Source organism: Pelophylax lessonae (genome assembly GCF_965119305.1).
Source record: "Pelophylax lessonae genome assembly, chromosome: 2".
Lineage (NCBI taxonomy): Eukaryota > Metazoa > Chordata > Amphibia > Anura > Ranidae > Pelophylax > Pelophylax lessonae.
This window is the reverse complement of record NC_138769.1, coordinates 357,909,560-357,925,940: the sequence shown is the minus strand read 5'-3', so window position 1 is coordinate 357,925,940 and position 16,381 is coordinate 357,909,560. Positions and strand designations below refer to the sequence as shown.

The 16,381-nt window shown below is 41.2% G+C and overlaps 1 protein-coding gene across 1 annotated transcript in view; it reads right to left on the bottom strand.

The window, feature by feature from the left end:
* Nucleotides 1-417: 417 nt before the first annotated feature.
* MACO1 (macoilin 1) overlaps nucleotides 418-16,381 on the bottom strand; it is a 126,078-nt gene continuing 110,114 nt past the window's right edge. Inside the window, exons 7-11 of the mRNA XM_082244544.1 lie at nucleotides 9,971-10,129; nucleotides 9,710-9,892; nucleotides 9,451-9,571; nucleotides 6,252-6,426; nucleotides 418-756 (exon numbers count right to left, since the gene is read on the bottom strand). Of these exons, the coding sequence (XP_082100670.1) occupies nucleotides 554-756; nucleotides 6,252-6,426; nucleotides 9,451-9,571; nucleotides 9,710-9,892; nucleotides 9,971-10,129 (841 nt within the window). The 3' untranslated portion in view covers nucleotides 418-553. The remainder of the gene's footprint in view (nucleotides 757-6,251; nucleotides 6,427-9,450; nucleotides 9,572-9,709; nucleotides 9,893-9,970; nucleotides 10,130-16,381) is intronic.

Here is a 16,381-nt window from a genome sequence, read left to right as displayed (position 1 = left end):
AATATAAATAGTGAAGTCATATTGTGCAGCAGCAGCACCCTTTATCTCTTTACTCCTGGTGGATGCAGAACCCATTGAAATCAATATTTTTAGAGGGAAAGCAAAAAATACCTTAAATAGGAAAGGAAAATGATTAAGCATTCTGTGTTTAGTTTTCATTAAAGCACTTCATATTCTCCAAAAACGAGAAAATATTCCCTCACGTATGTTTGATGTGGTTTATCAATTCCTTCAGTAACCAAAATGACTGCAAACACAGATGTATAATAAAAAATATGGTAATGAATTCAAACTCATGTGAATCATGTGTAGCCACTATATGATGAACTGCAAAATTCTGTGAGGTTTATTAAAAAAAAAATGGAAAAAAAAAACACTGCGCTCATCCTATCACAACATGATGTTATCAGATTTGTGTTTTTATCAGTTTAAGGTACAACAAATGCAGTTCTTGTAATACAATTCCATCTTTAATTGCAACAGATGCTTTTGCATGTTGACTCCAATCAGACAAAACTCATGGGGGATTGAGTGGATTGGTGGCAGCTGGCATTCATTTCTTGAGTGGCTGGTAAACTGATGCATTAGGGTCCAGCCCAGATGAGCTAGTTTCCACAAACTTGGAAGAATAGTGTGGGGAAACAGGGCTTAGGGTACTTGTCCCTGCAGTGTAAGCAATGCTGGGCATTACAGCCATTACTTCTGCAATCTTCTGTTTGAGGTCTTTGATTTCTTGATCTTTCTGAAGTATCTGACCTGTGGAGGGGGAAAAAAAATGAATTGCCAAATAGACACTTTTACAAATTAGAAAGCATAATGCAAGTCACAGAATCACTCAAACTGAATGTTTACCTCAAGTGGTGCAACAATTTAAATTTATCAAAAACCATTTAAAGTCTTTACATTTCAGTAAATGTATGATTTTTTTTTTTTTGTTACTATGCAATTCACACTGTGAATAACAGGCGTGAGATTTCAAAGGATCCAGATCATCCCAGCAGTCACATCTACTTTATTTCCAGTAGGATAAATGTTTGCCAGGCCTCAAAAATCACTGATGCCTAATGCTGACATGACATCCCAGTGCCTAGGAAGGGTGCTAGCAAAAGGGACTTGTAAAACCAATTCACCAGTGAGGGGTAGATTGATGGTACATAAAGCCCCCTCTCCTCCCCCTTGCTGGCACCATGATTGTCAATGAGCATTGTGCCCCTCAGCAACAGAAACCAAAGCTTTGGGGTGGTGACGACCAAAGCACACTACCCCAAGATAATGAAGGATATAGACGAAGGTACCAGCATAGTAGAGGGGCTGCTTATTTGCAGCCACCTTGCTATGGGGGATACCAGCCTACAAGTTTAGTGCGATTTTTTGCTCTGGGAGAAGGTGGAGTATCCTTTTTATATTAAATTTGTAACATGACATTTGTTTCTAACATAGGGTGGAAGTAAAGATTTTTTAGGTTTAAAGTGTTGGATGTGCTTTGGCGAATTTCCGCTTATTTGGCTTGATATATAGGCTAAATAGTCACCATCAAATTTTGGGCAAAATGTTCGATCTCATTCCGTTTATGTTTTAACATACAGAATGACAACTATTTGCACATTTAGGCCCCTTTTACACTTATGCGACCTAAAAGTAGTGCAATTTTACCACCATTTTTTTGTTGTGATTTTGACTGAACTTGAAGCAATGCCTATGTCTAAGGACCTCAAAACACATTAAAAATCAGCCCACTGTAGTGCAGGGACTACTTTGAAGAAGTCGTTGCGACTTGAAGTCACGCAGATATGAAGGTTACTCATTGGAAATCATAGGAGTACAACTTGTCATGCGACTTTGCAGGCCCAAGTTGCAAGACAAGGCACACAAGTGTGAAAGGGGCCTTAGGCAAATATTCGAAAAACATGATTGGCAGTCAGAAGCAACAGCGTCTCAAAACCTGCCTGGTCTTCATAGCACGTGACAAGTTTGGTACTACATGCGCCTCTTCATTCCAACAGACTAGTACATTTTGGTCTTGTAAGTCAAGCAGCGATTTATTCTAAATAAATCCAGACAAAAAAGGGTTGTGTTGAATCTCATCAAGCAAATGTTAAGAAATAGGAGAGCTGCCATTGACAAGCTCTAAAGCTACGTACACAGGATCAGATTATTGGACGATCTTTCGTACGTTTTTTTATTGCATTTTAGTCTCATGTCGAAAGTGAAGAGGTTACTTTCATACGGAAATTCCCGTAATTCTACTTCAGAAGTCACGTCATGTGTTGAATTGTTTTGTATGTGTTTTCATTTCTGAGCATGCCTAGTCTTGCGCTTACGAATTTTTTCGGACGAAAACTGTACTAATTAAATGAAAAATCGGACGTTGTGTTAACGTATGATAAAAATTTTCTAGCCTGCACTTCCAGTTTTTGTCATCCAAAAATTCGTAATCGGCTGTCGAAAGCACCATACTAACAATCCGGAAATCGCCAGATCGTTCGTCGGACGAAATTTTACTTCCGATTTTCGTATCGTGTGTACAGGCCTCAAGAATGCTGGTTTCTTGCCTCCAACTTCAATACTTTGAGCCCTATACCTGGAGTAAGCATGCTGATTGGGAAGTATGAATGAAATAAAACTCCTGAGCTGCATACTTTTTTCTGATAATGACTCAAATTATAAGGAGACAGATCAGTATGACAGTCTGACTACCCCTTCTGAAAAGGTTTACTGTATAAGTATTCAAATTCTTTCAAGAATGAGCTTATGGCTGGGAATAGGAGTGGGCACCAGGAGCCTGAATTCACTTTCTGCATATTTGTTCCAGATATAAAGTTGCAGAGATGGACATTTAAAAAGATGGTAGGGAATGCTAGGCTCAATTCTCTCAATTACATTACTGTTATTGGCAATCTGGGGCACAAGTCAAACTGAATACAGTGGAAAAAATAATTTGATCCGCTGCAAATTTTGTAGGTTTGCCCACTTACAAAAAAGGGTCTACTTTATCACAGGTGTATTTTAAATGAGACCCAATAACCAAAATAAACAGAAAAAAAACACAATACAACGTTGTTATAAATTGAGTTGCAGTTCAGTGAGTAAAAATGGGATTTTTGTACTTACCGTAAAATCTATTTCTCTGAGTTTGACGGACACAGCACTCCTTAAATCATAACTAGTGGGTTATATTGCCTCCTCCAGGAGTAGGCAGAACAAAAAACACCTGGCTGCGCCCATGGGCCCTCCTCAGCTGGGAAAAAAACCCTCTCTGCTCTGGGTAATCAGTTTAGTAGCAAACAGTATTAAAAGGATCAGAACTCCATAGAGGGGTGGGTGCTGTGTCCGTCGAACTCACAGAAATGGTTTTTACGGTAGGTACAAATGACATTTTCTTTCATTCATCGACAGACACATCGCTCCATAAATCATAACTAGTGGGACATCCAAAGGCAGTGCCAAAAGGAAAAATAATTAGTTAACAGGTTTACACACATCTCAGGGGGGATTGTGGTCCACTCTATACAAATTTACTCCAAATCCTTAAGGTTTCTGCTCTGTCGATAGGCAACTTGAAGTTTCAACTCCCTCCATACATTTTCTACAGGATCAAGGTCTGGAGACTGGCTAGGTCACTCCATGATCTTTATGTGCTTATTCTTGAGTAGAGATGTGAAGAAAAAAAAAAAAAAAAACTGAAAAATTGAGGAAAAAAAAAAAAAAAAAAACATTTTTCCCCCCGTTTTTTTCCCTAAAAGCTTTGTTTTTTCAAAAAAATTGGAAAAATTGTGGAATATTTTCTTTTAACATGATACATAAAATATATTTTAAGATAGAGTGTTCAAATATTTTCCAAATCATTTCTAAAATAATGTATGTTATCAGATTATTCTAATTTCTGTGCACTGAGTGAGGACAAACAAGTCCTAGGTAACAAACTGAACCCTGCAATGCAAGAACAGTATGCATTTCTTCCTTTAGGAGGTGCTGTGCTGCTATTGTAACAAGAAAAAGGTTTCAGTTTTGCTTTTGCATGTTAGAGGGTGTGTTTGGTTTGTTCTGTCCTCTTCACTAGGCCTCAAAAGCATTGGAAGAAAATACAGAGCAACAAAGAGGACCCGAAAGTATATACTTAATTAAAAAAAGGTAAGAGTTTACATTTATCTGATTCTGAATCCAGAAAACTGAATCATTTAGCTACATTAGTTTATCTTTAAAAAGTTGTGCGTAATTAATAATTTAATTACCAGTAATCTGGTTCTTCCCCCAGTGATCCCCACACACAACCATAGAGTAGTGTCTTCTTGCAAAGTAGTCATTTTTTCTCATTTTTATTTCCTACTGCCCTCAGAAAAATGGCGAGACATTTTTTTCAATTTTCACAAAAATTTCCAGTTTCTCTCCCCCCGCCCTAAAAACGGGAAAAAAACTTTTTTCAGAGCTTAAAAATTTCCGGAAATTTTACATCTCTATTCTTGAGCCACTCCTTTGTCATCTTGGCGGTAAATTGTGGGTCATAGTCCTGCTGAAAGACCCATCCATCTACAACCCACCTTCAGTATTCTGGCTGAGGGAAGGTGGTTCTCATTCAAGATTTTACAATACATGGCCCCGTCCATTTGCCCCTCAATGTGGCTAAGTCGGCTTGTACCTTTAGCAGAGAAACAGCCCTAAAGCATAATGTTTCCACCTCTGTGCTGGAGTGTAGGAATGGTGTTCTTAGGGTCATAGTCAGCATTTTTCTTCCTCCAAAAACAGCGAGTCGAGTTAATGCCAAAGAGCTTAATTTTGGTCTCATCTGAGTACAGCACTTTATCCCAATCCTTCTCTGAATCATTCAGATGTTCATTGGCAAACTTCAGACAGGCCTGCACATGTGCCTTCTTGAGGAGGGCGACTTTGCGGGTTTTGCAGGATTTCAATCCATAGCGGCACATTGTTACCAATAGTTTGGTGACTGCGGTCCCAACTGCCTTGAGATCATTCACAAGCTCCTCCTGTGTAGTTCTGGGCTGATCCCTCACTCCTCATAATTATCCTTACCCCCATGAGGGGAATCTTGTATGGAGCTCCAGGCGATTATACGCAAATTGAAAAAATACTAAATAACCATCAATTGCCCTAACAGTTGTCGCCTTCTCAACAAGCTTCTTGCTGATAGTCTTGTAGCCCATTCCAGCCTTGTGCTGGTCTACAATGTTGTTGTCCCTGACCTCTTGTCAGCCATTTGGTCTTGCCCATGATGGCGAGGTTTGAATAGAAGAAAGATTCTGTAGACAGGTGTCTTATACACATAACGAGCTGACGCTCTGAGCACCTTCCTAAATAACAGGACTAATCTGTGTACCACATACTATAGCGATCTGTGGGAGCCATTATTGTTGGTTGGTGGAGGATCAAATACTGATTTTACTGCACTGAACTGCAACTCCATTTAGAAAGAACATTTGTATAATGTGTTTTTTTCTGGATTTTTGGGTAATATTCTGTCTCTCATTTACATTATACCTATGATAAAAATTATAGACCCTTCATTTCTTTACAAGTGGGCAAACTTACAAAAGCTGCGGGGGATAACAAATTCGTTGCCCCACTGTATCAATACCACATATATTTTGACATTCTGCCACTTTTTCAGATTCCCTTGCATAAAAATAAGCATAAAAACCCCAAACCCACACATTCAATGACACTAAGGTCTCAGGCACAATGGGAGTAAAAAAAAAAAAAAAAATGCAGCTTTTAAGGGCATCTTTTTTCCAACCTCTAAATACCTTTCTATGTTAGTCTAGGTGGCCATTCACACACAGATGTTTATGGGATTATTGGAAGAGGAGCGTTTAGAGGCTGAAAAAAAAAAAAAAACCCGTCACTTGCGAGTTCAAAAGAGAAGCGTTTGAGCAGAAAAACAGCTTGTGGCACCTAAACGCTGGACACGTTTAGTGTTGAGCATTCATTAATTTCAAATGGCCAAAATAAATTATGGCCAATGGAATAATGGATTGTCTAAATGCTTGACACGCTTAAACCTGCTTGAAAAAAATCCGGCTTTGGGCACGTTTTTAAGCTGCTTTTCTCCTACCAAGAGAAAGGTATTCAGAGACGCTGGGGAAACGTCCAGTGTGCATGAGGTCTAAGAATGCTACAGGCAGTAAGCATTGTGTTATATCAGAGTAAAGTAATATATAGGGTTTTTTTCCATCTCGTCACAAAGAAAGTAGTTAGTCACATGAAACAGAGTAAACTTGTAGTAAGGCACCAGATACCTTGGGCAATCTCCAGCTGTCTTTTTGCATCACCTAGTGCTGAGAACAAATCCAGCTTGATTCTGGTTTCTGCACTGAGGCTGTTTTCTAAGTGCTGTGTTTTATCCTGCATGGCTGAAAGTGCAGACATTAACACCTCTGTATCTTTTTCATTTTCCTTGTACTTTCGTAGTTCCTGGAATAAACAAAATTACCAAAAACATTTATGGGCATAAAAGGAAAAAAAAAAAAAAAAAAACATTTAAATGACTGGGGAAAACAATCCTGAACGCGGCTCTCGTTATAGTGGGAAAGAAATGTCTTCTCATCAGATCCCAGAATAAAATTAAATAAATTAAAACTAGCGGACATGTAAAAAGGATAGAATGAAAACATGGGGGGGGGGGGGGTGATTTACTAAAACTGGTGCACACAGAATCTGGTGCAGTTGTGCATAGTAACCAATCAGTTTCTAGGTTTTAGGGTGCGTTTAAATTGAGGGGGGGGGGGGGGTTTGAAATCATGCGGGTTCAGCTCAACTCACGATTTCAAACACTGCATTTCCGATTCAGACGGTGCCATTGCTGGCAATAGGCTGTCCATTGTGAACTGGGGCTTATTGTCAAAGCTTAATTGAACAAGCTGAAGTTAGAGACTGATCGGTTACCATGCACAGATTCACCAGATTCTGTGTGCACCAGCTTTAGTAAATCTCTCCCAATGTGTCAGTCAGCAATCTGCAAGTGGGGGCTAGCTGTGTTCCCCCAACATCTAGGCTGCCACATGATAAACTTCATAAACATTCTGTGACAGAACTTTGTTTGCTGCAGCAAGCAATCAGATCCGGCTTTTCATTTTCGAATACACACCAGTAGCTTGAAAGGATACAGCTAAGCCTCTACTTCCTGTTTATTCCCAGACTGGTCAATTTTTTGGACACCACCACATTTCTGTACTTTGCGAGTATGGCTTATAATTGTGCCACGAATCAGAACTGAATAAGTTTTACATTTACAAAATTATCGTTATTTTTAGAGCACACATTCTGTCTGTCCTAAAACCTTAGGATTACACTCCAAAATAGTTTTGCGATATTTAAAGAGCATACATGTGCAATGATTTTGTATGATCAGTACTAAAATAAACCTTTTAAAAATATTTTTTAGTTTGGTAAATATGAAAGGTTACATAATAAGGTTTTGCACTTGTAGCACCCTCCTAGGTAGGTGCTAGGAAAACACATTTGATGGCTCTGTTCTGCTTAGGAGGAGAGCTTGATCTTTTAGTTTAGCCTGTCGCATGTTTCCAGGTGTGACTTATTGGGTCTAAGGGAGTCTCCCCACTTTATCCAATAAGGGAGCTTGTTGGACAGTGGAGGAAACCTAACCAGTAGCACACAAGGGTTTATGGCCGTCTCAGTGGGTGGGCATTGCTTCAATGCATCCTAGGATTGGCTATAAATCCGGAGGGAGCATGTGACAGGGCATCTTTGGAAGGAAGCAGACGGCTGGTCTCTCCTCCTGCAGGTGTGAGGAAGGTGGTTCAGGCAGTCGGCCTTCTGAACCGGGTATGAAGCCGAGCGGCAGAGGATCCAGAGTGCTGACAAGTGGAGCTGCTGGCAGAATCATCTTGGGGAAAAACAGCATTGCGAGTACCAGATCTGCCTTAGGGTCTGCCTAGGAGAAGGGACCACTCCAGAGAAGTCAGGGGATCAAGGAGCTAGCTCACACAGGGAGTGTATCAGTGAAAGGGTGTGCTGTGTCGTTGACCCTGAAGATTAGGAACAAAGGGGGTGCCAGGAAGGGCCCTGAAGTTGTTCTACAGTACAGCTTACCTCAGGATACAGTTTTCCTCAGAAAGTTCTTTCAGTCCTGCGTCACAGCTTGTGACAGACTGAAGCAGCGGCCTAGCCTTTACTAGCGAAACTCAGCATTTTCAAGTCGTCCCAGCCTATTGTGCATAGTGTATAAAGTTGGAGTATCTCAATCATTCCCTTCTCCTATCCAAGTTCCAAACGGTACTGGACCGTTTCCTGACTGAGCTAACACACTTGGGAAAATGTCAATCTGTCATGTAGCTGCTAATAGTAACCCAGGGGAACCCGTAATCAGCAGCTCCCAAGGGAGTAGTGCTACACACTGCATTCCCTAGTTTATTTTCTCTACCGATGCAAAAAGCCTGTTTCAGCTCAAGCTGAAGTTTAAACACAATAAATGTATGGGAGTAGCAATTCCTACTCTTAGGCTGGGTGCACACCCAATACGGATGTGGCTCACAGCAAGGGTCCAGTGCATTCTTGTTCTCTGTTTCAGGCCCAATTTTTTGCCTGAATTCGGATCCAAATAGGAGCTAAAGACACAAAGGACTCTTGTGCCATCCACTCCGCAGCTGCCCGAAGAGGAGTGAGCCGACTCCACTGAGTGTGAACCCAGGCTCAAACACAGTAAGGCAACACTATATCATTTATACTGAACAAACATGTTGCGCAATGTTTAGAATTTCTTGATTACATGACTGAATGACAGGGGAGATCACACCATTGGATACAGGATCCCTGGTGGATTGGATGATCACACTTCGTGATGGATAGCATGCAAGTGGAGAAATATATATATAGAGAAGTGTGAACACACACACAAGGAATCACTACCCTGAATGGTCGGACACTGCATAATAATTTACATTATTTTAGGATCATCATTTAAATCTTTGGCACAGTGCACACTGGTGTTATGATATTTTAAAGTGTATATTAATATGTAATTTTAGTTTGTGCGACTATTTATCCATTTTATATTATTGGATCAAGGCAACACTGCCTGAAAAAACTGTTATCAAATGCTAAGTCCCCATTCAGACAGGTCCAAAGTGCATGCCAAGTCACACCCTATGGTCCGCAACAGAACTATTCAAACTGGTGTGACTATTTGTGGTGCCGCACTCATTTGAAAAATAAGGTTCCTGCACTATTTTTTGCTATTTCAGTTGCGAATTGCATAGACATTTGTGCATGAAGTCGCAGATGTCAGCCAAGTCGCACTGACCTCAGGCTTTGAAATCATAGGATTTCAAGTGAAGTCTCACGATTTCAAATTCGGTTTCAGTATGAACGGGGACTAGGGGACTCTTGCACCCATTTATTCATCACCAGGATTTCTGCAGCGATCGGCCATGATTACACTGGTGAGGACATGCCAAATGAATTGAAAAGGTGCAATACCTGAACTTTTAGTTCCAAATCCCTTATCTGGTCTTCTTTAACTTTCATGTCTATTGACAACTTTTTACATTCACTCTCCAGATCTCTGATCCGACTTCTTAATGTTTCTGTGCATTCACCTCTGTTGAAAAAAGTAACAATCAGCATTTATAAAGAGGAGTTTGAGAAAACCTAGCTTACAAACATAAAACATCCTAAAATAAAAACATATCACATGTAACCTTTATTCTAATTTTTAAACATGGTATTGCATAACTACCTGTTTGCTGCAGCAAAAGCAACTGCTCTGGCTGCTGTGGCTTCTTCTAATTTCTTTCTCTTTTTCTCCTCCATAAGCTGCTTCTCTACAAACGCTCGAGCTTCTTGCTCTGCCTTTAGCTTCTTCTCTAGCTGACTGATCGTCTGCTTGTCTTTCTGTTTCATCTGAACTGCATTATGCAATCTGGTGAGGACAAAAATAAAAATTAATTGTCTAGAGATGGCAAACAGTTGCAATGTTTCTTACTGAAAGAGGACTTACTTGTTTTGTAGCAGCTCATTCTCCTGTCTGAGCTGCCCTATTTCATTTCGTATTCCCCGCTCTGTGCTTGTGAGTACACTGATCTGACTGCGCAGATCCTGTTCAATCTGTCTGCTGCCCTGCAAATCTGCTTTTAACTTCTTTACATCTTGTTCCAGCCTGAAAAAAAACAAACATTCACGTTGTTCAGCAATCACACAAAAAGCAGAATTGGTGGATGGAAAAAAAAGGATGCAAGTGTGTGTATGGCCCCTTTCACACGGGGGGGTGCATCCGGTGGACTGTTTTGCTCAGCGGGGATCGATCTGCCGATCCCCACTGAGCAGGCAGAGGACAGCTCCGTCTCCGCTTACTTTGCAGAGACGGAGCTGTCAGAGCCCCGCTCTCTTCTATGGGAGATCGGATGAAAACAGACTGCCTGTCCGTTTTCATCCGATCTTATCTGATCAGATCATCCAGGCGGATGGAAAATAGGGTTTCCATCCGTCCGGATTTCATGGACAGGATCGGATTGGATAGCAGCGAGTGCCAGCGGAGACTGCTCCATAAAGGTGCATGGAGCATCCGATCAGGTCCGCCTGAAAAACTGACAGGCGGACCTGATCGAAAAGCCAGTGTGAAAGGGACCTATGTGTAAATAGGGGGAGGAAGAGATCAATTTCTCTTAGGTGAATGATCAGAGTCTTGTATACTGCAAAAATGCATATCCCAACCAAAATGATATCACATTCACTTAGAATGACAAGACGAAAATCGTAAAATTACCTCAAGCCAAACTTCAAATAAAATAAATACAATAAAATGAAAACAGAAGGGCTTGGTATGAAATAGGGGGGGGGGGGGCTCCCATGCCATTTCTTCCTGTTTGGGGGGGTCCTCCTTTAACATCCATACCAGAGCTTAATCTAGGATAAAAGGTATGGTTAAAAAACAGCCACTCTCAACCAGGGTCCCTTGAGGCTTCCTTCAGGGGTGCCTTGGCAAAATGCCTAAAAATGTATCAAAGTTGTATACAAGCCAGCAGGTGGATAAAGCCTGCCTTTTAGTTACACAAAGCCACAGGTTCTCATTATGCACTATTATGACTTTCTAGAAACTGGCATCCTAACAACCAATGATGTCATCAGTTGATAAGGAGAATGTCTGTCCCCTCCACAGCATCCTTGACCCTCCTCTGCCTCTCCCCCTATGCAGTTGCTCATTAGCTGACTGTGGGAGAGAAATTGAGGGAGAAGAGAAACATTGGAATACAAGTCAGTACCAGTGTGCAAAAGTGTATTTGCTTTGGAAGAAAAAAAAAAAAAAATAATAATCTCTAAGGTTGGGTGTCCTACACTGGTGTATGTTGCTGCATTATTTAAAACTATTAGAATATTTTTTTTCTCATTTTAGAATGGGGTGCCTCGAGATTGTCCACAATTTTAAAAGGTGCCTTGAATGAAAAAAAAAGGTTGAGAAATAATGGTATAAAAGACTGAAATCCCCTGGCAGCTTTGTTTACAAACAGAACAAAGTGGTTGGGAGCTGTCACTTTGCCAGCATTTAATCCTCTTGCCGGCCACCTGCAGTACATTTACTGCTGGTGGGCAGCAGCCCAAGATACTGCGATGTACAGGTACGTCATAGTGTACTTCCTGGTTTAGGGGCATGCATGCGCATGCCCCCTGCTGTGATTGGACACCATACACATCTGTCAGCAGGATACAGCCAATCGTTTTGGCTGTATGCCTGCTGATCGGCTCTTGCCAATCACAACACAGAGATCTGCAAGCTGGTAAAACCACCACACAGATCTGGCTGGATTTCTCCTTGCTATCAGTTACTGTTCAGAACTGAAAGCAAGGAGACACCCAGCCAGATGATCTGTAAGTAAAAGCAGCACACACACACACTTGCAAACACTCGATGGGCACACCGTTAACCATTTGATTGTTCTCCTGATCACTGTCACCCAGCCAATGTGATTAGTACAGTGTACAGTATTATCACTAAATCCCTGTATTAGTGTCACTAGTGACATCAGTGTCCCTCCCAGCCAGTTTCAGTTAGCGCCAGATTTCCCACCACACTATCACAGCCACACTGTAGGTCGCTGTGAACCGCTTTAACTGGTATAGGGTCTGTACGTATTAGTATCTTGATCACGATCGGAAATAATGTCCCCAATAATGCAGTGTTAGCAGGATCACCCCCCGATCCCTGCCAGCACTTACGTCCATGTAATAGAATACAGTTTGGCCTATATTGATGAAGAAACTTGATTTTATTGCATAGGTTTTACATCAAAGTATACATTTTTTTTCAAAATTTATTGTATATATAAAATATAAAACTAAAAAAAAAAAAAAAAAAAAAAAAAAAAACTAATGGCGATCAAATACCAACAAAAAATATAAACATAATTTTTGTGTACAATGTTGCATGACTGAGCAATAGCCAGTTCAAGTAGCACAGTGATGAATAGTAGCATAAAATGCCCAGGTCATGAAGGGGGTCAAGTGGTTAAAACACACCTTTTGTAAAATGTCAGTTTCGCTGTTGTAGGTTGTATATGCTGCACAGATGCACCATTTCACAAGCCGGATTAGGGCATTGCCCAAGTGTTTTATATCATGGAGTTTTCAGTGTGTAATGTTTAAATATAAGCATTACTAACTCACTGCTCCCAGCCAAACCCATTTTTTAATATTGTGTTTGCTTTGGTGTATGTTCCCCCGGCAGTGCCCAGCCCCTTCAGGTCTGTTAGGCTTAGAGCTGGAGGGTCTGCCACAAGGTGAAGAACCTGCAATAGATGATGCTCTGAGGGGGCGAACAGATCATATCTGTATGGTTGGTGAGCCCTATTTAATAGGGAATGGAGATTGGGGTTAGTGAGGTAAAAACCCTCTACCCTCAATGGGTTGATTTTCTAAAGGCTAACATACTATACACTTTGCAGTGCATTTGCACAAATTTTCCCCAGAGTTTCGAGAATGTGGTGAAACATCATTTTGTAAAGAATACCCAAAATAATCAAGTGCAAGGAAAGGAGAAAAAACAAAAAAAAAACCCCGCATTTTTGCCTGCACATGATTGAATGATAAAATCAGCAGAGCTTCACCACATTCACGAAGCTCTAGGAAAAATGAACACATCTGCACAGTCAATTTGCCCTTAGTAAATTAACCCCAATGTATTCCACAGGTTAATTGTACTGCAAGGTAAGGCAGAAGAGTGTTTACAGATGTTAGTACCTGTTGATTCCAGAAGTGGCAATAACCTTTGGAATAGATCAGACATGGGGACAGAGAATTCTGTTTTAGTCAGACAAGCCGCATGTTGCACGTTTGAGGAAACTGGATTTTGGGGTCTGGGATGGTGTAGTTTACAACCTTGCTCTGGAACAAGAGAACTGCCATCAACTGGGATTTTCCTCTGGGCCTCGGTCTCCATGGTTGGCCCATGTGCTCCCCAGTGCCTATAATCCACTAATGTGAGGATCTAGATGTGGACTAAAAGTATGTCTGGTAGAAAAGAAAAGCAATAACCCAGGCACAGAGTTTAGCGGCTGTGTCTGTGGTATAAAGCAACAGCAATCAGCTTTCATTGTTGATGGAAATAGGGACTGGATACAAAGTCAGGAGTCTTAAGCACTACGTTACCAACTAGAAAGGAATTTCCTGTTAGGAGGTGAAACAAGAGAGCACCAGTTATAGATTGCTAAACTATAATAAGGCTACCTACAAGACCGAGTAAATAATAGTCATGACAACACTCAAAAGTATTGATTACCCCATAACTTTTGCCCTCAAAACTGCTTGTGTGCTTAGCACTGTGGTATGTCTTGAAGGAAAAAATGAGTGGAATATCTACTACATCCAGTTAATAATTCAAAAAGGATAGGTTTAACTAGGAATCAGTATGTAAATGTTAAGGAAAACATTGTGTTACCCTATCCTTGTAGTTGGTCCCGTCCCAGGTCTAGGCTTTGCCCATCACAATGGGCTTGCCCTGAAGAGGTCCTCAGGGTCTGAGTGCTATAGGAATGGACTACAGTCCCTGGACCTGTATAGTACCCTCCGGCTAATTTCTTGTTGTACTACATACTAAGGTGATTGCTGAACAAAGTATCCAGAGCCTGGAGCAATCATTACAGACCTACCTACTGTTGTTCGAGCCCTATCTAAAACAAAAAAGGTTTTTAATTTTGGTTAGTGCGAGTAAGGATTAGAACGCCTCAGGTTTTTAGTGCTGTCTGGGGCTTCATTCGAAAGCTTTCCTCAAGTTAGGGAAACTCACCAACACAGGCAGGCAACTAAACCCTCCTATACTTTTTAGTCAAGGAAGCTGCCATATTGGCCTCTGTTTGATCTGCAACTGCCATGAGGCTGCACACGTGAGCAGCCATGACACAAGCCATTTGATAGTTTTAACAGTTTGGAGCACAAGCTAGACAGCTAGCATTCCTGGCATGCCAGGAACATAACTTTTTTGAAACCGCTAAATAAATTAGATTAGTTCCACTTTAAGCAGGCCATACACGGAGGACCAGAATTAGCCAAAACATTAACAGTCTGTGGCCCTGCCGCCTCAACAGAAGTCAATTACTGGGCCACAAATTGTCAGCCAAACAGTGCCTGTAACCAATCAGCGGCAGAGACTGTACTGGTATTCTGATAGCCTGCACTTGCCCCCTGATGATGTGTGCCAGGCCAACCCTTCCCCAGCAGTTGTGAATGGAAGTGAAGCATGTGCGATATATCCCAAGAGGCTCTAGAGTGGTAAAAAGTTATTCATGGACAGGGAAAAAGGAAAAAAAAAAAAAACACAACCGTCAGCTTTTTATTGTTGCATTATCAAACTTCCTGTCTGGAAAAACCACGTCCCAAAGATAGGAAATGAGGGGAAATCTCTAATGGATCTGCAAACAGAATTAAAAACTTTCCCCTTTGCCAGTCTTTCCAGGACCGTTTCGGTTATAGACACTTTAAACATTCAAGATCGCTGTACAATTGTCACCAACTACTGGGGCTCCCTATGACCATAGCTGCTGGTCAAACTAGCTGCACTCAGTTACAATCCTCTAATTAGTGGAGATGATCAGGGCAAGTTTTGTTGTAGCCCTTCCCGGGTTAGCAAATGTCTAACGGCTGAAAAGGCAATCTTGCTATGGCCGTTCAAGGGGTCATTTTTTGACCTAGTAAAATAAATAATTCTAACACTGCGGATGAAATTACAAATCACTCATAGGTAAAAGGAGCTATAAGTTGGGCTTAAACTTCTTATTGGTTGATAAACCATTCTCTGCAGATTTGTGTAGCTGTCACTTTCCTTAATCTCTTGGGAACTTCAGCAGAAAGATCTTGGTCTTTACTGCCAACACCACCCTCCTGCCACAAGGCGAAATTCAACCTTCTTCAATATTTAGCCCAAGACCTACTGAGGTAGACACATCCATATTGAGTGTGTCCAAAGGGGCTCAAACAAGATGTCCCTTGAAGGACATGTGTAGTAAACACTTTACGTGGGTCTTCTTCCATGAGCCACATAAATGTGTACCTGTGATTTTGCCGAGAACATAATGGGTCTCTTTGCTAGGGGAGAAAAATGTAAACAAAGAACAGAGTAAAGAAAAAAATAAATTGCTAGATCCAGGTTTGATCTAGGTCTGTCAGGGTTAGAGTTAGGATTAAGGTCAGGATTAGAGGTCGCAGTGCGTAGGATATAAATAAAGCTGCTGTGCCACTTTCCTTGCGTTAATCCCTCATTGATGTACAGTAAAACCTTGGTTTGAGAGTAACTTGGTTTAAGAGCGCTTTGCAAGACAAGCAAAATTTTCAAATAAATTTTGACTTGATATACAAGCAATGTCTTGATATACAAGTAGCCTTAAGTCACAGCTGAGTATAAAATGAGTATAAAAAGAGAAGAGAGGCGCCTCTAAGTGTAGCAATATGGTTAAATTTAATGAAGGTTCAACATTTAGCAACTCACATGGTTGATGATTGGAACAGGCACATCTAAGGATGCAGGCATCCGGGGTAAAGCTGTCCACATAGACCGCCCTCCGCACCGCCATCTACGTCATCCCTTCCATGCTGCCCCTCGCTTTCAGATCACTTTACTGCAGGGTGGTCTTCCCGGTCAGGATTACAGACTGGCAGCCGGCGGTGCAGAAGATAGTCTATGTGGACAGCTTTATCCAGATTCCTGCATACTTAGATGTGCCTGTTTTATTCATCAACCATGTGAGTTGCTAAATGTTGTACCTTCATTAAATGGAACCATATTGCTACACTTAGAGGCGCCTCTCTTCTCTTTTATACTCTGTATACTCTGTAGCTCCTCCTGGATTTTGCTTCTAATCCCCTTGTGGAAGCGGCTATTTGTGGATGGACATTTCATGGTTACACAACCATGCAATGCTATAAT